General features: G+C 45.2%; 1 protein-coding gene across 1 annotated transcript; it reads left to right on the top strand.

Annotated features, from left to right (window-relative positions):
• The first annotated feature begins 480 nt into the window (after positions 1 to 480).
• LOC122776690 (protein CBFA2T2-like) lies at positions 481 to 21,076 on the top strand. Its single transcript, XM_044037341.1, has 11 exons — positions 481 to 964; positions 11,327 to 11,488; positions 11,725 to 11,966; positions 12,108 to 12,197; positions 14,098 to 14,282; positions 14,374 to 14,627; positions 16,537 to 16,622; positions 16,862 to 17,054; positions 18,070 to 18,138; positions 18,363 to 18,553; positions 19,279 to 21,076. Exons 2-11 carry the CDS (start codon positions 11,353 to 11,355, stop codon positions 19,636 to 19,638), a joined length of 1,806 nt encoding a protein of 601 aa, XP_043893276.1. The 5' UTR covers positions 481 to 964; positions 11,327 to 11,352; the 3' UTR covers positions 19,639 to 21,076.
• The last annotated feature ends 476 nt before the right edge of the window (positions 21,077 to 21,552 follow it).

Here is a 21,552-nt window from a genome sequence, read left to right as displayed (position 1 = left end):
GGCGGCCGCATTAAGGAGCTGAGACAATGGAGGGCATCGCTGAAAAAGGGCCTGAGAAGCAGGAAGGAGGGGTGTGAGTATAAAAACATTTTAGGGTGGGGGGATCCCCACTTGTTATGAAGGGGCAGTGCTTGTTATGAAGGGGCAGAAGGGTATGGGACACACACACACACACACACACGGACACTCATACAGATGCACACACACAAACATAGACTTTTGTCGCCCTTGGCACTGTCTCTTGTTTAGCCTTTAGGTGCCAAAGCAATTAGTTATGTTAATTGCAAGGCCCTTCTCTGTGAATGCAGGTTGAATGGAGCCAGTCAGCAGTGGATGATTGGCCAGGATCCATATAGAGAGTTGGAGGGGGGTTGTGACGTCACTGGAGCGCCCGGCCCATGACAACAGAGGGAGGACAGTTTGTGTGGGAAAAGGGGGGAGGGGCTTCAGCCGCGAGAGCGAGCGAGAGAGCGAGACAGACTCAGAGCTTGAGAGAGCGCGGAAGAGAGAGGAGTCCCAGTCAGCGAGGGAGGAATCAAATAAAAGAGAAAAGGCAGACGGAGTGAAGGAGATTACACGAGACAGACACACACACAGAGCGAGAGAGAAGGAGAGAGAGAGAGAGAGAGCTCCGCGCGAGAGAAAGAAAGACAAGCCAACACTGAGACAGAGAAAGTAAGAGCGCCTTGTTGTTGTTGTGTTGTGTGCAGCGTCGCGCTGGTCTTCCTCGGTTATCTGTCTCCATCTGGCTGCCATCTGTGTCTCTGGCTCTGGCCTAAGCCACACTGCAACTCACATATGTGGGAATGCAAACACATGCCTGACATATGAAGGTGTGGAGTCACAGAGAGACACAGAGAGACACGGAGAGACACGGAGAGAAAGGAAAGGATAAGAAAGCAGAGCCTCGCCACTGCAGCTGACTTTCTCCACGGACGTGAGAGTGGACTCTACTAGAGAGGAGGTAGGTCTGCTCTTTTGTGTTTTGTGAACACCATTTATTCTAAATGAGAGTAAGTGTGTCCATGTATGCATACAGTGCATTTACGTACACATACTGTGTGTGTGTGTGCTTTCAGATACAAACAGTGACGTGAGTTATCCATTTCCTCATAGATAACTCTGTTTTAAATTAGGATTAAATGTTAGATTAAAGATAGCTATCCAGTCAGCTGGTTGCTGATCTACTGAGAGGAAACCATTGAAGTGTTCCAACAACTAGAGTTGGACAAACCTTTGTGTGTGTGTGTGTGTGTGTGTGTGTGTTCCAGCCTAATTCCTGGAGCTGCTCAGTACTGTACAGATGGTGCATCATCCTCTCCTCTTTATCTCTTCATCTTTTCATCCCATGACGAAGGAGGGATAAATCTGTGCCCATGATACTGCTATATATTGCCACATGGACTGAGCGTTGCCTGTTAAAGAAACTTCACGATTTTGTGTTGATTTTGTGTTGAGCTGTTGATGCCAGTTCTCACGGGGCAAGTTGTCTGTCTTTTACTATCGACAAGGGTAGTTTTTCAAATTTAACTATCCAAGGTCAGGTTGTAAAATGATAAAAAAACATAATATTTGCACCCTCGTGTTATATTCCAGCATGACTTCCAAATTGCTTCCACTTGTGGGAGATAGAAGTTCCATCCTATCTTCTTGGCGTGTTTATGTTTTCCATCTTTCCCCCAGTAGTGAGACCTGTGTGTAAAAACTACCATAACCAGACAAATACATTAATTTAAGAGTATAGTAAGTAGAGAAAACGTGTGCGTCTGCTGCACAGTATTTCTGACAAATGGGAAGAAGCGAGAAACTGCTGTGTCTGTCTTTCGGGCTGAGCCTTCATGTTGCACAGCCCTGACATCAGTGGGAATCTGGATCCCAGCAAAGGGCAAATGCCACATTGTTGTAATAGTGTGACACAAGTGACTGGAGCAGTAATACAGTGAGTGGGGAGGATGTGAAGGGAGGAGGTTGTGAGTCGTCGATGCAGGCAAGAGAGACCTGGCTAGTGTCACGTCAGGCCAGGGCCGCTCCATCAGGGAGATAGGAGAGTCCTGCTGTCGGCTGCACAGTCTTAAAGCAGATACCCCGTCTGCTCTGCTGGACACTGTCACACTCCTGACAGCAGGCAGTATCCTGTGTCTCTGTGTATGTATACTGTATGTGTATGTGCGAAGATACATTTTAGTTTATTCAATAGAAGTACTTCCATTCATTTTCAAAAGGACTGAAGATTTCAGTGAAATGTGTAACTGCATTTTTCTGATCATTTCCACACAAGACACTATCTAAAATATGTGTTACTGTACTATAGATATTGTAATTATTTCAAACATTTATGTCAAATAACCCAGATTGCTATTATTTTACGTATTTGCGTTGTTTCAAACTACTGTCTTGATTTGAAAGGTTTACTGTTCAACTCTCCTTTTTCACTTGAGCCTGTGACTGTTTTAGTCTTGGATTCATGCCGCTTTGAGGTTTTAAATCACATATGTGGTAAGTGCATGGTTGTGTCTGGGGAAGTGTGTGTACCAGGTGTCTCGTAGACATTATGTCTGCAGAAGTACAAGGTTGCTTGTCTTTAATAACTTTCTGCAGCTTATTTTCTTTCCGACCTCAATCCCAGCTGTGAATTTCTCGACTGAAAGTGCTGTAATAGATAGAGAAAGAGACCACCGTGACCCCTTGCTCACTTGCCTTTATCAGAAGAATTTGTCCACAGAAGACCCCCTTTTCCACACACACACACACACACATTGACACAGCATTGAGCAGCTGCTTCAATGGTTTGATAAAGGAAGTGCTCTATTAGTTCCAGTTGTGAGGACTGTGATATCTGGCCCCAGGGGTTCTGTGAGTGGTGCAGTGTTTGAATGTGTGCGCTCTCATATGTGCTTGTGTGTGTGTGTGTGTGGACATTAAAGGGTTAGGTCTTTGACTCCACAGAAACGGCTCAATCTCTACAAGTAGCCCACTGAAAGATTGTTTCATCATGGGGAACGTCTGCCGACTATGCAAATAGCGCTGTGCATGTGTGAGTTGGTGAGTGTGCAGACATAGATCTGTATCAATGGGGATCACCACCTGCACACACCCTCCATGGCTGACACTGTGTGGGAGCCGCTCTCCTTGTGCCTGCCAATTGCCTGAGTGAGAGGTCCACTGACCCTCCGCTGCCCCAAGAGACCCACTCACTGACCCAAGACAAAGCCTTTATTTACTGGGCTTGTGTTTTCTGAGGGGGTGGAGTATCGCCAGCACGTGCTTAAAAGACCGTAAAATGGCCACAACTCAATTCTCTCTAATGAATCAATCCAAATTAATTGCCCGTGTAAGTGTTAGATATAATAAATTGAAAAGACTACTTGGCATTTGAAATATAGTAATGAAGGCCACAGGTTCAATGTGATTAAAAATGACATTGAATTTAATTGGTTTCTTTAAATGATTTTTTTTTTTGTCACAAAAACACTGCTGCTGGCAATTAAGCAAAACATTGCCCACGTGTAAGACACACACATTTATCAGCATTCTATATTTGATAGCAGAGGTAACAGAAACAAAACATTGGCATTGTGTGCTCTCTGAAATGTAAATATTTCCAATGCAAAACCCATTAAGGTAGAAGCTGATTCTCAGGAGAACTTGTAAAAAAAGAATTAAATATATACTTGGGTTTGTTAGATGTGTTGGGTGAACAAGAAATGGGTGTTGGTGCCCGTCTGGGAACTCATTATCTTCTCTCCAACATTCCCCTTCTCTCCGTCGTCTTCTGTGCTGGCAAATATCTGACTGAAAACACAGTTCTGCTGCCCACACTTTTTCAAAACCACGCACTATCTCTGCCTTATTGTTTTGAGCACAGCTGGCCCCTTTGTTTTACTTATCTGTCTCCCAAACAGCTTTTGAGCTCCGGTCTTTCATACGTCACGGTTAAGCCTGTGACCGGTTCTCAGCTTTAACTCACCGTGTCGACAAAAGTCTCAGGGTAACCGTTTATTTGCTGGGAGAAAATGCAATATCTTTCTTTTGGTGCAATACACCACACTGCATATATACGGTACACATGTTTTTCTAGAGCTTTGCTTGTGAGATCAGACAGATTTGCAGCTTGCTCCTCGACATATTTTACAAACATTGCACAGCCTGGTACAGGATGAGTGCTGCATGGCAGAATGGCAAAGTGAAAAAAGAGTGGAGACGACTGCATGAAAAACTAAATGCATACATGTTTATTGTTTTTCCAGCTTTTTTTTCAAGTACGGGATAACGCAGGTCTTTTGTGCCATAAATTGAGTCGACTGATGTTAAGAAGGGATTTCCAGAGCAGGTTTTGTACATCAACTCACTTTAACCTGGCTATTAGTTGCACATGTAAGCTGCTGGATGAGTACATGTAAAAATGGCGATAAGAACAAACACAAAAGCCGTTAAACAAAAAAAAAGGCCTGAGTCAAGTGTAAATGTCTTCTGCATGGCTCGTGGTGATTGCAACATCTGGTTGGACCAGATCCCTGGCCACTTGGCTGTTGAGGCCTCTGACACCTGGTCTGAAGCAAGTGTTTTAGTGTTCACTTTGTTTTCGTGTGTCAAGAGGTCGTATTTTGTTTTATGGACTACTGTATCTTTCTAGTTCAGAGCGAGAGTCCGTGTATGTACGACTCCAACGGGAAAAGCAGTATTTTTCCTGGCTGCAGGTTAAGTCGATTGTCTTGGTTTATAACCACCCGGTCCTAATCTTCCAGACAGACGCGATGATATACATCTTCGATGTTAGTCGGGGGAGCTGTATAATTCACTTCTGACATCATGAAGAAATGTGCATGGGAAAAAGAAAATGAAGACAACCTTACTTAATTTTAATGGTCATACATCTTTAAATGCTACAGTGGATTGTTTTTCATTTGGCATTTCTTGGCTTTAAAGAATTATGAGGCTCACGTTGATTGATGGGCACGCTAACCAATTAGTCACGGGGAGGTGAGAAGGGTTGTAACCAGATAGGCAGATAATCTACTGGCCTCCGAGAAGGGGAGCGGGTGTGTGAGAGTCTGCGTAAAAGTGTGTCAGCGTCACAGCTTTCGTGGATGAAAGCCTTGATGGACAGATCCCAATTTTGCCGGTTATGTCACAGTTGTTATTTGCGTGGGTGGGTGCGCTGTGCACATGGGCCTCAGGCAGGCCATTTCACAGGTGTGTGAGTGTGTGTTACTTCAGGAATAACTGTCCTGTCTCCGCTCAGCTGATGACAAACTCAGCACCTGGCAAACGGGGCCAACATACACACTCACACATGATGACACACATCCACTTCCAGCTCCTTTCCCCGTGGCCCAGCTGTGTGTGACGCAGGCAAGTGTCTGTGTTTCAGGTTTGTGCCACTCTGAATAACACACAAATCATTTGACCAATGACAGTGGAGCCTGTAACAGACACTGAATTTGAGTACATGTGTGAAATACATGAAACCGTTCCACTCCAGCGCCCAAGTGCCCAACCGCACGCCTCTTTGTATGCTTAGAAATGTCTGGGGTTAACAGTATGTAATTGGGTTTTGACATAAACACGATCTAGAACTACTCAACTCGGGACTTTTGGCAAGATTTTCCACTTTTCTGGCAACTTACCAACAAAAGTCTCTGAATCAAATATCCAGCTGCTAGAAATGGAGTCAAAGTAGGCGATAACTACAGCCAAATCCAGCCAGTCAGAGGCGAGGACATGGTTAAAGCTTAGGGTGGAAATAAGGAAGAGGAATTCAAAACTGTCTGAGCAATAGAAAAAAAAAACATGACAGAGGTCACAGACAAGCAGTGCTCCAAGAAAAGTCCCATCAGTTCGCTTCAAGGCAAGAAAAGTTGAATTAAAATGAAATTTAACCTTCAGTTCTTGCTGATACAGAGATAAGTTTCCTGTAATATTCTGTCTTATATTCTATAGTAATATTTCTGGGTTTCACATACTTAAAACCCAGTGAAATCGTTTGAGGTCAGACTGAAGGGCGACTTCTCTCTCCTGCATTCTCCTTTCGGTTTGACCTCATGTACACGTGGACACTGTTCATGCTCACTGTCCAACCTCCTCTGCTTCTAGCATCAAATCACTGTGCCTCTTTTTACGGCTCATTCTTCCTTTTTTTATGGACAACGTCTGTCTGCCTTGTCGTCCCCGCTTAGTTTTCTCTCTCTCTTTCTGCCACTAAGTACATTTCCATCCTCAGTCTCTTAACTTTTTTTTAAATGTGGCATGCCGGATTAGAGCAGTGTTTTTGTAATTATCTCACTGAGTGATGAGGTTATGCAAGGGCTTCTCTCATCATCACTCCATGCTGGCGAAATGCGAGGAGTTCAGTCGTCCCAACACATCTGTGCTTCTTCACGTGTGTGAATGGAAGTCACATACGTGTTTTCCTTCATCCTTGTCTCCTCCTCTCCCCACCATTGCTGGCGTCTTAGTGTTTACATCTTTCTCTTTCCTCCTTCCTTGCTGTCAACCTTGCCACCTCCCCGTATTGATGTTGGGATTTGTCCAAATAGTCTTCTGGGCTGGAAGGTGGTAATGAGAGCCAAGAAAAACAGCCTGGCTCCAGGTCTGACAACCAGCCTTGTCTTCCTGATGAAACCAAATGAAAACAGTATATATCCTTGTTATTCCTTCCCTCACATGCTCCACACTCCTCTGCATCCCTCCTTCTATAACTCTGGAGCCTCCAATTTGCAGAATTATTTCTTAATCCCTGTCGGTGCTTGTTAAACGGTACATGTGCTATTGTGATTATGCAGGAGTGACATATAAAACGATTTTAAAACAAGTTTGAAATGTCAATAATACAAACGTGATTTACATTTTTGTAGTAAATGTACTGTGTGATTACTGACATGGAAGAGAACAAGGCAACGGTGACGTGGCAATTGTTGATGAGGTGCCAGCCCCAAGAGAGCAATAACACAAATTAAGCTGATTGAAATGAGCAGAGAGGACACGTGTGTGTGTGTGTGTGTCCAGATTTTTGGAAGTTTGACACAATCTTGAACATTTTTAATCCTTGAAACCTGTTGTGCAGCTCCAATGTTTGTAACGGCAAATTGACTTTGGGGAGGCCAAACACGGCTGAATTATCTGTTTTATTAGTAGATGTGGTTGTGTTTGAGTCAGTGCAGTGTGTGTGTGTGTGGGGGTGGGGGGTGGGGGGGAGGTCACAAAGTGCAGGATGGAGGAACAGATGTGCGCTGTATTATGGTGGTGTGTGTGGACCGACAGGGACCAGGTGCAGCCTTTGTCTCCCCGGCATTTAAGTCCACTCGCTTGCATTCAGTCGCCTCGTGCCTCCCTGCCCCACTCTCCTCACCTCCCTCCTCCTTCTCCCTCTCATTGGAGGGAGGGAGGGCGGAATAGAACTGTGTGTGTGTATATGTAGGAGGGAGGGGGTGGCAGTGGCTTAGTGGAAGAGGCTCCAGCCGTCCCTTCCTCTCTCACAGGTGACTGTTGGAGGTCCCAGCTGGCCAGCTCTTGGCCGATTAGATCCATATGGTACAGGAGGAGGAGGAGGGGGAGGAGGGGGAGGAGGATATGTGCCCATCAGTAACATGGTGCTAGGAGGTCCGTTAGCCTGTCTTTTTTCTGTCTCTCTTTTTTTTTGACCTCAGCTTCAAAACAACACATTTTACACAGTTCTTACTTCACCTATAATGTTTTCACTCCATTCTGTTTTCCTTTCAACTGCTTTCAACCGTCTTGTGTTGCTTTCACATGTTTTGGTGGTTGTTGGAAATGTGAGATCGCCGCTTGTTGAGATGTGTTATTGATTGTAGCGGGGATAATGCCTGTGCATTTAAAGGAAACAATTTGGTCAACAGCCTACATCTGTTTGTCGTTCTACAGAGTCTAAGACGTTTGAGCCGTTTCTCTGTTGTCGCCGTTGGGTGTGTATATAGACCTACTTTTGGATGTGAAAATACACATTTAATTCCTGGAATATTTTATGCCAGCTCTGATTTCCATAAAATATTCAAGCGAGCCCATATAAGTGTTAGATAAAATCTGTGTGAATTCCCGGTGATTTTCCTCCTGCATGTTTCACCCTGATTGCATGTTCCTATATAAAAGAATAAATCGATTAAAAAAAAGCATGCATTTTAAATAACAACAGGATTGATTCAGTCCGCTATGATGCCGTGTATCTGTGTACATTAACATGTCTGTGTTTGGAAGTCACGCACTCACAGCACTGCACATGCTGCATGAATTATCTGTTTGCTCAACAACAAACTCGTCCAGTCTGTGTTACATCCTCTGTCACTTCATCTGCAATATCAGGTCAATGATAGCAGCCCAGGACGAGGAGACATGCAATCACATTGGACACACACACACACACACACACTCTCATGACTCACAACGTTCAGCCTTCCACAGATAGTTTAAACTTCAGAGGTAAACCACATGGCTAATAAACACACATTTACGTCAAGTGTGATTTATTTGCGCCGACTCAAAGTCCGTTATCCGTTCACACTCTACATATCGTGAACGACCTCTGCATTTAATAATTGCCTTGTCGTTTCTGATGTCATTATTTTAGTGCTGAATTGCTTTCAGTAGCAGCTCTCTCCCCCTCCCTGTGTCTCTTCCTTGCCTCATTCTGCATCACCTGCCGAGGCAGAGGCAATTAAAGCCGACTGCATGTTTAAATGCAGACGAGCGTCACCTGAAGCTGAACAAATAGGGAACACCTGGCTAGCAACAACAGCCGTCGCCACACAGAGGCACATTCCCTTTCCATCCCTGCAATACCAACTGTTGTAGGAAACCAAAGAACTCAATATTATTCACACACAGAGTACATGCATGCATACACATGATAAGGTAAGACAACGGCAAAGACAGCAGCCTGGAATGGTTTAAGAAGAATTCATGAATATTGTTGATTTCATCAGCCAGAAGTGGCACATGTGTCATTATCTATTGGTCTGTTTTTTTTTTACTGTGTCAGACACTTTATATGACCTCCCTTTGTTTCATTAGAGCAAAGATGACAGGTGGCATTTAGACCAGACAAACACATCCTCCTTTTAAGCCAATATTCACCTGAGTTGACATTAGACCACTTTGTATACTTTGCTTGTGTGTGTGTGTGCGCGCGTGTGTGTGTTGTTTGGCTGTGGTGACAGCTGCCTCCCCTGACAGTCCTGTGACTATATACAGTGGACTCAGGTGCTCGCAAGCCAGATGAAGTCATCCGACTATGTACGTACGCTGTCTAATTGACAAGCAGAGGCAATTCTCTGTGGGCCGTCTGCACCGTATACACACACACACACACACCTGATGTCTCCTGTTACATCCTGTTACCTCAGACAAGGCTCAAGACAGACCCATGCACCATGAAGTTGTCTTGGGAGTGTGGCATTTTAAAGCTGTAATGAGGATACAGGTCAAATTTGGAGGAAAAACTGTTGTGTCCTTATGAATACGTTTACCTGCAACACTACTTTATATCAGATATATTGTATACTTAAAGTACTTTATACGTTTGCAGTGTTGATATTGAAGCCATATGCTCTGTCGATCCTGTTATTGAGATGTCAGTCTAATTTCTGGCCATATGGATAGAGTGTGTTTGGAACCAGTGTGTGTGTGTGTGTGCTGCTTCCTGTGGTGCACTGGCACATTGTGTGTGTGTTGGGTATGACAGTCCAAATGTCTGCGTAGATCCAACTTTCCTGCCCCCTGTGTTGGTGAACAGGTGGAGCGATGGCAGGAAGGCCACAGGGCTGAGAAAGAGTGTGTGTGTATTGGGGGGGATGAACAGTAAGACTGTTTGAGTCACAGGCATAGCAGATGAATTGCATAAACAGCCCTTAGGAAAGGCAAACAGGGCTAAGTGGATGCAGCAGAATGTGTAACTAAGCATTTATTTTATTTATTTATTAAAGAATTTAACTTTTCCCAGATTTTTAGTCCATGAATTTCCGTGTTTCTGCACCCAATTTGCGCTGCAATTATTTACAGTCGCCAAATGCGCGCGCTTCCTCTTGAGTTCTCCCAAGTAACCTGCTGACGGCTTAAACCCTCCGACTGAAGTCTTTATAAACGGAGTTCCTGTGGCTCAAGGCCACGCAGAGTTCATAGCTGTGAAAAAAGATATACAGAGAGCCATTGAAGCCAAAGCCTTAAAGCCATGAAACCACATTTAAAAAGCTGCTCTCTGTTAACCCTGTGACCTGTGAGATCGCACTCGTCTATTAATCGTTTATTCTCAGAAGAGTCTGATCCACTCTAAATGGAGACGGGACCCAGCCTTCATGGATCTCAAGCAGACAAAGGTGGCTTCTGATCCCGCCCCCCCCACCCCCCATCACACTCCTCTCCAGCCCCTTATCTGGTGGTCTCATTCAGCGGCAATAGCATATTAAGAAGTTGCGTTTAACATTCAAAAGCCTTGCCGACCTTGTTAGTAAAGCGTGAAATAGCCCTGTCCCTTTCTCTCTGTGTCCCCGCCTGCATTTTCTGTGGAGCTCAAAGAGGGGGCATTCTTCTCCATCACAATAGCCCTTCTTCAGCATTTCTTCTGTTATTGATCTGAATAGTTGGGGAATGAGGGGCTAAACTTTAGACATCTGGCTCATTGACGGGGTGGATTGGTGGGTGGGGGGGTTGGGGGTTTAGTATGTGTTGTATGATGTGAAGTGGCTTTTGAGGGGCGGGCGCGTCTTTTGTGTGACTGTGGACCTGTAGCTTTTACATTGATTTATAAACCACTGAGATGATAAAGTTAAAGTGGTGGTTTGTGAGTTAATGATATAACACGGAACACTTCCTGCATTCCAGTATCTAACAACAACGAGACGGATGTAGTACATTAGCCATAATGTTTCCAACACTCTTTAAACTCCATAGAAATATGTATTTCTGGGCAGGGTAACAGACCATTTCAGTTTGGTTGGAGCGAGGAAGGAAATATTTGGTACCACTAGTTAGCCAGTGTGTTGTCTTTTTGTGTGTCTGTGTCACTAATAGATAACAACTACTCACCGTTTTATTCATATTTGTGCAGCTCTTCCGGTGTGAAACGCACAGGGGGAACCAAACAACATGACAACACACATGATCCCACGCTGCTTCCCAATGTCATTAAAATTCTTTGTTCTTTGTTCTTGTTTTGAGGCAGCAAATACATACTTGGCTTTAAATTCCTTTTATTTCTTTTGTATGTGTGTGAAGATTATTAAGAAAAAGGTGGTGTGAATTGTTGTGGACAGTTTGTGTTTACTCACATCATTGTGTCCTTCTTTTTTTTTTTTCCTCTCCTCTCTCCTCCTTGCAGACAGTAGAGAGAAGAAGAGCCCTGCCATGCCCGGTTCTCCTGTGGATGCTAAGACTCATTCCAGATCAGCCCCCAGCAGCAGCAGCACCAGCTCCACGATGCCACCCCTGCCTTCCGTCAACCCCAGCGGCCCTCGACCCGCCTCTTTTTCCACCACAGCACGTAAGGGTCACATGTGAACTCTGTTTTTTTTTGTCTAGAGTTTGTCTGATTTGTTCCCCTTTAAGCATCTGATTAACAGTGTTCTGTTGCTCCCACCTAAAGAGTTCATTCACATTCAGTGAAAACTGTTTCTGAATTGAATCCTTGTCGAGAATTGTTAATAATAAACAAAATATTTGTGCACTTTAAGCATCAATCATCCTAATCCCCTGTCTTCATCTCTCCTTTAAACCCAGTGACGAATGGGAATCATCATTCCCCACCCACCTTGAACGCAGTGCCGTCTCCACCACAGCGCTACAGCAATGGACCTTCCTCTTCCTCGTCCTCATCGCTAGCAAACCAGCAGCTGCCTGCCACCTGTGGAGCTCGCCAGCTGAGCAAACTGAAGCGTTTCCTGACCACGCTGCAGCAGTTTGGCAATGACATTTCTCCTGAGATTGGAGACAGTGTTCGAAGCCTTGTCCTGGCCCTCGTGGTAAGATTAGTTTCTAATCTAATATTTTCAGTGAAAAGGAACAAATCTCGAAGTATGTTGTGTTAAAAAAAAAAGTCCCCTTTTTATAGCTTATATATTTATATCTAAATATCTCACACTTCACTTTCCCTTGTCTCCTAGAATTCAACAGTTACCATTGAGGAGTTTCACTCACGGCTTCAGGAGGCGACCAACTTCCCCTTACGCCCTTTTGTTATTCCCTTTCTCAAGGTAAACACACTTCCAAACCTCTTTTCTGTCTTTCAGTATTTGCTTAACATTATTTTGTGGAATGACTTTCTTTTTCTTGGCAGCGGCGTGTTTTTCATTCCCCCCTCCTCTCAGTAAACGACACATGGCCGATGGTTGTTGTTGCCTGCGACATGTCGGCATCACTTAGCCACGCTGAAAATATCACCTCCCCGTCAGACCTCGCATATCTCGGCTGCGTCGGCCGTGCTGCGCGATTACCAGAGATAAAGAGAAGGTCCTTGACATCAGCGTTCCCCTCGCTCAGGATGATCTGAACAATTTCTTCAGAAATCGCATTATGGCCTGTGAGTCATGGCGATGGAAAAGTAATAGATTCATTACACTTTATTACGATGTCTCCAGGATACAAAGCAGAGGTCTATAAATAGGCCTCTGTGTCACTTTCCTAATTGAATAAACTGCTTTTCAGCAGTGCAACACAGCTATCGCCGGTTTGCCTGTTGACTTGACATGCAACAGATGAGTGTGTGTGTGTTAAACAGCCTCTCGAGCCCCCTTTGTAACCAGGGAAGTCTGCAAGTGTATACTTTTTAGGAGCCCCCTTCAGTAAAGCAGCCCATAAATCTTCAGTCCGTTGTACTGCCGTAACTTAGAGCAGTCAAAATCTGCCCCTTTTCCACACTTACCTCTTACTCACCTTTGGAACCCCTCCAGCTGTCTGTCTGTGAGTGCTTAGACAAGAAACCTCTGTTCCCCTCCTTCTACCAATTTATTATGAGGGGGTGGGGTCCCCACGACTTAATGCCAACTCCTGAGAGAATGGAGAGGGAGACAAAGTCAAGGGGGTGAAGTGGAAAAGAGAGAGAGAGAGAGAGAGGTTGGTAGAGGAGAGAGGGAAGTGTGAAACATGCCTATAAAGTGTTCCCTTCCCTTTTTTTTATGGGTTCCAGTGCAGTGTGCCATATGGAGCCGCTGTCCCGTTAAAAGAGCATTCAGCTGCCAAGGCGCCTCCGATCTAGCGTTCGCTCCCACTGAACCCCAGAGAGCAGGCCCGCTGAACTGACACACAGCACATGTGTCCGCGGGCTGGGGCCCCAGGGAAAGAAGGGAGGAAGAGGAGTGTGGGAGAAAAGAAAAAAAAAAATAGAGCACATGGACCTTATAGACGGACCGTACCGCAGAAATATCACCATCCATAGGTTGACGTCAGAGAAATGGGGGGGGTCCAGCTTTACAGAATCGACAAGATAATGATTGAGTGTGCTACGTGAGAAGAAGACGCCAGACTCACTCAAGTAGAATGGTTTGGTTATTTAGCTGGTTTTTTCGAGAGGAGGGAGTGAGGAAGTGGCAGTAATTGCAAACACACCCGATTCTGTTCCTAATTAGGGAAATGCAAGGAACAGTGAGATGCAAAGATACGACCGAGACGCTCACTGATAGATATTTTTAAAAAAAAAGAAAAAGGGTGAGGAATGAGGGGGGAAGTAAGCAGAGCCTGTTTTGAAATGTTTTTTTTTTTCTCTACCATCCTGAATGTCTTTGCTGTACTGCATTTAGCTGCATGCCAGCGGTTTGTAACCAGCTTCAGCAGCAGTTTAGAAAATGGAGCCCTTTTTTTATTTGAAAGAGGTAAACCACAGCCACCATGGAGGCAGCCGCAGAACAACACCCAGACTCATACTGAGCCCTACAGCCAGACCTCAAGGAGTCAGTACCCCCCCTCTTTAAACCCTGTTCCAGCCAAGGCAGATTTACTCTCTTTTAGTCGTCCGTGTAGAATAATTCTGTTTTCTCCAGATCGACGTCTTCTTCTGTAATGAGTATTCTGTCTTTGCTGGACGAGTTTCATACACGCTGGCTTGTCCTTTTGACCATTTAGCAAATTTCAAGTGAACGTTTCTTTCTCCCTCGCCAGGCAAACCTACCTCTGCTGCAGAGGGAGTTGCTCCACTGTGCACGGGCAGCCAAGCAAACTCCAGCCCAGTACCTGTCCCAGCACGAGCACCTCCTCCTGAGCACCACGCTGGCTTCCTCTCCAGACTCTTCGGAGCTGCTGATGGAGCCTTCTGACGCTGGGACCAAGAGACACAGCCCGAACAGGTGAGATGAATGCTCCACAACAGCGTCCGTTCAGATCTACACGCTGACACGTCATTAGAAAATTAAAAATGCAGTGGTTTTTGTTTTCCAGAGCTAAAGAGAACGGTTTCCACGAACGCCCACCGGCAGCCATGGAGCCTGCTGCCAAACGGATCTGCACCATCAGCCCCGCGCCGCGACACAGCCCCGCCCACCCGCTGCCGCTCAACACCCAGCTTCACCCAACTCCTCCACCCTTGCAGCACTATGCCCTGGATGACATTGCAACGCCACACATCCTGCACCGAGAGCACAGCCAACGCATGCTGGAGATCCGCGAGCTCAAAGACAGACCCAGACTTCCTGGTATGCGACGCAGCCCGTCGATCTTTTTATTTCCTTGGCCACTTTCTTTTCACATTATCGGTGACAACGTGATGACAAGTTGAGCATTTTTATATTTCGACCGAGCCGTCACAAATGTCAGCATTGTGCTTGCGTGATTATTTATTTATTTTTCATTTTTTTTAGATAGATTATCAGCTTTCCAGAAACAGGCGTGACGTGTAGCACGGCATCTGCCCCATCTGTCCCTCTTCCTTTCTTTCCACAGATGTCTGTCTGGCTCTGTGACTAATACAGGATAACTTAGAACTGCATACTAATATGATATCACAAGAAAATACGCTGATGTAGCAGTTATGTGTGGTAGGTAAGGCTGTCGCACATCCTTTCCGCACATACTGTACGGCTGCCAGATCGTGTTAACACATTTGCTGGAGGTGGAGATCATGTCACCGCAAACACTAGCAGCATGTACCTTAGTCTGGATCTGCACGGCAGCGCCTGGTAAAGGCATTTATTGAATAAATAGTCACATTAAAATGAAACGAACACACACCTACACGCACGCCATAATCAGCGCGCGATGACGGGTGGTCTCCGTGTTTGGACAGCCACCCCCACATATGTCTCTGGTGTCCACGCGTGTATAAACAGTGCCATACTATCCAGGCAGCGAGGGTTGGATCTCCTCTGGTGTATATCTGCCCTCCGTTTGGGACGTGTCAGCACACAGTGGAAACAGCAGTAGCTCACACAGACACAGGCGCGCACACATAAAGACACATACCTTGATATGTTCAAGGTAGAGGGTGCAGTGTTTATGAGGTCTTAGTCCCTGACAGTCTCCCGCCCGCCTGCCGCCACTTGACTCACAGGAACACGCGTACACACACACACACAGTCCACATGGCTTTGAACTGATGAACACTGAACACTGATGAGAACCAGGAGTGGAGGAGAGGTTAAGGGGAAGTCGCGTATGTGTGCGTGTGCGTGCGTGTGTGTGCGTGTTTGTGTGTGGGAATCATTATTCTTGTCAACAAGCCTAGTGTGCATGTGGCCTCTTGTTGGTCGTTTCTTTCTCGGTCTTAAAGGATTGTGGTTTTTGTGTGAGGGTGAATACAGTGTCTGTGCATGGACATGTTTGGATGCTCCGCACAAGCTTTGTATGCAAACTGTTATTATTGTCGAATGTATAATTAAATATTGCTTAAGTCATAGCATTGTGTAATAACAACTGGAATCATTTGTGCATCAGTGTGCCGTGCGTGCATGTGCGTGCATGTATGTGTGTGTGTGTGTGTGTGCATGTGGTTAGCGGTTGTAATTGTCCACAGTGAGTGTCAGAGCGGCTGGTTGTGTTTAGAAGTGGAGCCACTCCACTCAGCCTGAGTGTCTCCCTACTGGAATGCTGTGAGCTCCAGGAGGGGAGGTGCTAAGGGAGAAGTATGGGGAGTGTGTGTGTGTATGTGTGCATGTGTGTGTGGTTGACAGCTGACTTCCAGATGTGTGCAGGCTCTGGGAGCCAAAGGTCTGTTTTGCATCACAGGCTTCTCGTTTTCTCTTTAAACCCCACCTTTCTGTTATATTCCCTTGGCCCGTCTCACATCTTTTTGTCTTTTATTCTTTGTTCCTCATTAACTTTAACCCAATTCCTGTCATTATTAATGGAAGACGGCGCCGCCTTTGACTCTGTACAGCCATGTCTCTCCTGTCACTTTTGATTTTGCGCCAAAAATTAAAAAAGGCTATCTTTATTATTTATTATTTATTTTTTAGGTTATCTTGTTTTTTTTTGTCATCTTAACAAAGTCAGCGATACAAGGTTACAGACATTTCACTCACTCACTGTCACTTGTGGCTTGTCTCATATTTAGATGAATGTTAATCACACTGGCCTGTGGCTTATCTTGTGTGTGTTTTTATTAAGGAACTAATGGGGGTTACCGTGAGGAGCCGGTGGACCACAGGCTGACAGACAGAGAGTGGGCTGATGAATGGAGGCATCTGGACCACGTAAGTCTGCAGACGACTACATGGCTGCTAATGGGTTTATGATAGAGAAAGGATTTAAAATGTCATCTCTTTCACTGCATTCCTCTGCAAAGCAGTGTTTTACTTTCTCACAAGCCTCAGATTCATGATAGCATTAAAGTGTTATTTTGTTTACTATAACCTTTTAGCTGAACAATGTACACAATCCAATGTGATTCTTCCATGTTTCAAAAGTCATCCATTGTTTTGTCTTTCGTCAGGTGTTGAACTGCATTGTGGACATGGTGGAGAAGACCCGGAGGTCAGTGAGCGTGCTCAGACGGTGCCAGGAGTCCGATCGCGAGGAGCTCAACTACTGGCGACGGCGCTCAAGCGAGCAGGAGGACCCACGCAAAGGAGGTTCGGGCTCCACCCCCTTCTCCAAGACACACAGCCCCCACTCCGCAGAGTCAGGTGGGTTACACTGTTTTTTTTTTTCTACACTGCCACATGAATCATCTTGACTGTTATTTACCAGAGCAGTCGCTTTGTGACGCCAGATGAAGCAAACCACTGGGTTCAATGGAAATCAGCGGTTAGTTGCTCACCACTTAGGGTCCAGCTCACTCTGATGATGGGTTTTGTAGGTCTGAGCACAAACCAGCACAGCCTGAAATCTTATGTGATGCTCCTTACACTATCTAGTGGCCAAAAAATAGTAGTGCAGCAAAGTCACATGTCCGTGTGTTGCCGAGTGCCTTCCACAGTTTGTTCCGCAGTCTGTTGTATACTGGCACTGTTCTCTCCACACTGCCAGCCTCGCCTTCCCCCTGCTGGTCCATAGTCACAGAGAAGTGCCAGGATTGGCTTCGGCCATATCGGCCACAGAAGGGCCGTCCTGCCGTTCTGCAGGCTTTCCGAGACTCAGAACTGGCTGACTCGCCAGAGCACCATCTGGGCCCCCAGCCGGGAAGCCTGCCTGCCTGCCTGCCTGCCTGCCTGGGCTCGAGCGGAGAGAGTGTGGTGGGGGTGGAGATGACAGTGGGGAGGGTGTATGCAGGTTGTTGTTGTGGGGGGAAAAATGAGGATGTAAGTTAAGGGGGGGGGAGAGAAAATGCGGGTGAGATGGATGATATAAGTTAGGAGGAGATGAGCTGAGCTGCAGGGAGAGATATTGGAGGGAACAGACAGAATGTTGACACAGCCTGTTAGTCTGCCATTCCCTCCAAGCCAAACAAATTCCTTTCTGAAGTTTTCAGATTTCAGATCAGCCCCAAGACTCTTGATAATCAACTTCTTTTTTCTTTTTTTTTTATGTTCTACGGCCTGGATATGCAGCTATATGTTTACGTGAACAACAAAGTAAAAGATTTCTCCACTGTTACCTTTGTCGAGCTGAACTTCCCTCCCAACAGTGAATCATCTTAATATCTCTGTGAGTCTCGACAGGTGCTTGATGTCTCGCTTCTGTCTCTTGTTTTTCCCACAGACTCCAAGCGCGACTTTGCTTCGCGGCCAGGCTCGGCATATGTTCCAGATGAGATCTGGAGGAAAGCTGGTGAGAACACCACATAATAAAATAATGAAGGTTGTCTGTTGTTAAACACAAGGATCATCGTAATGAATACCTACAGACGCAGTAATTTAAGGTTACTGAGAAAATAACATGACTATTTTGGAGATGGAACACACACACACACACACACACACACACACAAAATAAAAAACCTCCGTGCCAGTGCTCTCTTTAGCTCAACATGAAATACTTTCCCTGTTGTGCAGAAGAAGCGGTGAACGAAGTGAAGCGTCAGGCCATGGATGAGGTGCAGAAAGCGGTGGCGGAGGCCGAGCAGAAGGCTTTCGAGATGATCGCCACCGAGAGGGCTAAGATGGAAAAGACTCTGGCTGATGCAAAGAGGAAGGCTCAAGAAGACGCCATCCTGGTCGTCAACGAACAGGAGGATTCCAGTGAGGTGAGCGTAGACGGAGGTTATGGAGCTGGTACTGCATTTATGTTGTCCTGCAGGAAATCCTCAGAGAACCTGCAGCCAACATTCCCAGGCTTTGATAAGAGGGCTGACGGGAAGAGGGCAGGATGTATTGGTTGCATTTGTTTTTCAAGCTGAAGCTTCTCCACATGTGCAGACCTTAACTGGCTCATACTGAACGCTAATGTTGCTACATATCTACCGAATGAGTCAATAACTGTTTGCAGTATGAACCTCAAAGGTTATAGTTATAGTGATTTTGTGACATTATTTGTATGCTGTGTCTTGTCAAGCAATACTATCAGACTACATTGTGGTGGGGGCGAGAGTGTTGAAAAAGTGGATTTTTAAGAGAACTTTTTATGTTGTGTTATTTTTTGTGTTTCTAGTAAGACTCACACCTGTTTGCAGCCCTGTCACTTTACTACCACAGCATTTATGTTGCCTCCATCTGTCTTGGCGTAAAACTAATCACTTCCTGTGTGCAGCAAAGGCAATATGGGATCCAAACACAGCAATACTGAGAAACACAAAAAGGCCCATATGGAGCTGACAGACTTAATCAGTGTTGTGTGAACTCATCTGACAGATTTTGTTTGTATTTAAATATTTAAAAGTTGCACGCTGCTCTATAAGTGTTCAAATGGCTCATTTAATGCAACGGAAAACACAAACCTGCGTCTGAAAACCTCTCCTTTCCTCCTCCTCAGTGCTGCTGGAACTGTGGGCGCAAAGCCAGCGAGACGTGCAGCGGCTGTAACGCGGCTCGCTACTGTGGCTCGTTCTGTCAGCACAAAGACTGGGAGAGGCATCACCTTATCTGCAGCCCAGGACTTCAAGCTCAACCCAAACCAATGTCTGCCATCACTGCGAGCAGGGCGGCTGCAGTGGCCTCCGCCGCCGCCGCAGCAGCGGCAGCAGCCGGCGTGTCTCCTGTCGGTCTGACCGGGGTCAAGGCCCCCGACATTGTGCCTTCAGTGTCCAGTCCTGGCGGAGAGAAGGCCTCGGTTGTGTCCCGCTCTTCCACCCCCTCCACCCCTGCCTCGGCCTCTGAGGCCAACGGACACTAGGCAGTGAAAAGATGTCACTTAGTGGTTCACTTGTCACCAATCCCGTCCCTTAACTTGGGGGAAAAAAACTGAATCGGCACAATGCACGTGGGTTTGTCCGAATAACAGATTTCTCATCATATTCTTTGGCTGTTAAAAACAAAAGGACAGATTATGGAGTGACTGTTTTGAGTGATATGTCAACTGGGACGTTGACTTTGGCAAAGAACAGAAAAGACATCCATTGGAAAACAGATCTACCTAACAGATGGAAACGTGTTTGTCTCAAAGTCCAAAAACCACCAAATCTTGCATCTGCTCCGAGGAGTAAAAGAAGAAGAAGAAAAAACAAAAAAGAACTGTTGAACTTTTATCTTCGGCCGCGGACAAGAAGTTATGAGACGAAGGAATGATGATGGAGATTATAAAAAAAACAGCGAGGTGATTTAAGAAAAAAAAAAAAAGCCTCCCCTTGACTTCACTTTGTATAAATTTAATATGGGGGGCGGGTGATGGTGTTAAATGTAAACAGTGTAATAGTACCAGCCATAAGCATCTGTCCTCATCCTGAAGCAAAACATCTACAGTAGACCACGCGAGATTGTCTCTGCAGATGTTCTGTATACATAAATATGTGCTCGCCAACTCCTCCACAGGTTTTTCTTTTCTTTTTTCCCCACGTGAATGCGTGTGTCTAACGGTCGCACAGTCGCTGATTATTTGTTAATACTTTTTTATCAAAGCAATATTAAAATGTCAGGTATCACAAGCGGTTTCTGCGTCACCAAAGTCCCTCTCCCCCCGCCCCTCCGTCACTAATGTCCTCGTCATTGCCTGTAAATGCCTTTTGTGAGATAATTATACACATGTTCAATCTTCTTTTTGTGTCCATTTCTCTTTTCTTTTTTTTTTCATTTCCGATCATCAGACAGAAGAAGAAGAAGAGGTAAAGGTGACGGTGTCAGTGGAGGTTTTCAGTTTCGTTTCGTCGGCACTCGTCCTTGTCATCACTCCTGTACGGCAAGGTCAGAGGTTTCAGAGGTTTCTTTTGCAATCTTTGCGCCACTGTGATGTCACAGTGTCACCATTGCAGTAGTGGCAGCTTCAGAACAGTGACTCTGTCCACGGAGAATCTCAGGAGCTAACGTTTATTTGCGAGTACAGGACGTTCTGTTCCTTTTTTTTCTTTTGTTTCCTTTGGTCTCCGTTAGATTAAATCAAATGTTGAGTGCAAAACCTTTATTTTTCTGTTGTATTCTACTGTCACAACAGAGGCATTGTTCATGGTTTTTTTTGTTGTAAGAAGAATTTGTAAAGAATATTATGAGAGATTGTCTTTATTTTGTGAGCCACAATTCCCCCCTTCATTCTTCAAACAAGTTCTTTTGTTATGAGGCATAACAACTTCATATTAAGAAAAAGATAAGTCAAGAAGTATGAAATAAAGAAAAACACATTATCCACAGTGTTCCGTTCTGTTCTGTTCTGTGATGCAAGATATGACTCAATGATGGAAGACGGAGTGTAGCAGTAGCTGGAAAGATTGATTAGTCCTATAAGGCTGTCTTAAATTAACCCTTAAGTTAACCCTTAATGCTCACACAGCACAGTTCTGTGCCACAGGTACTGCACCCCTTGGTAGGACGCAGAAAAAAAGACACAACTCCTTATATGGACATCCTGGCGGTGTGTGTTTATAGGTCACATATTCAGGCTTTAATAGCAATAATAATTGTGCATAAGTCAAAAATAAAATGTCATAGTATAGTATGTCGTCCAAAATCACTAAAAAATGTCATAGAATGGTATGTCGTCCAAAATCATTAAAAAATGTCATAGTATAGTATTACTTCCAAAATTACCAAAAAATGTCATAGTATAGTATGTTGTTCAAAATCGGTCAAAAAAGTCATAGTGTAGTATGTTGTCCAAAAT

The sequence above is a fragment of the Solea senegalensis genome, linkage group LG11, assembly GCF_019176455.1.
Source record: "Solea senegalensis isolate Sse05_10M linkage group LG11, IFAPA_SoseM_1, whole genome shotgun sequence".
NCBI classification, from domain to species: Eukaryota; Metazoa; Chordata; class Actinopteri; order Pleuronectiformes; family Soleidae; genus Solea; species Solea senegalensis.
The sequence above is the reverse complement of the archived record's forward strand: the minus strand, read 5'-3'. Positions and strand labels throughout refer to the sequence as shown.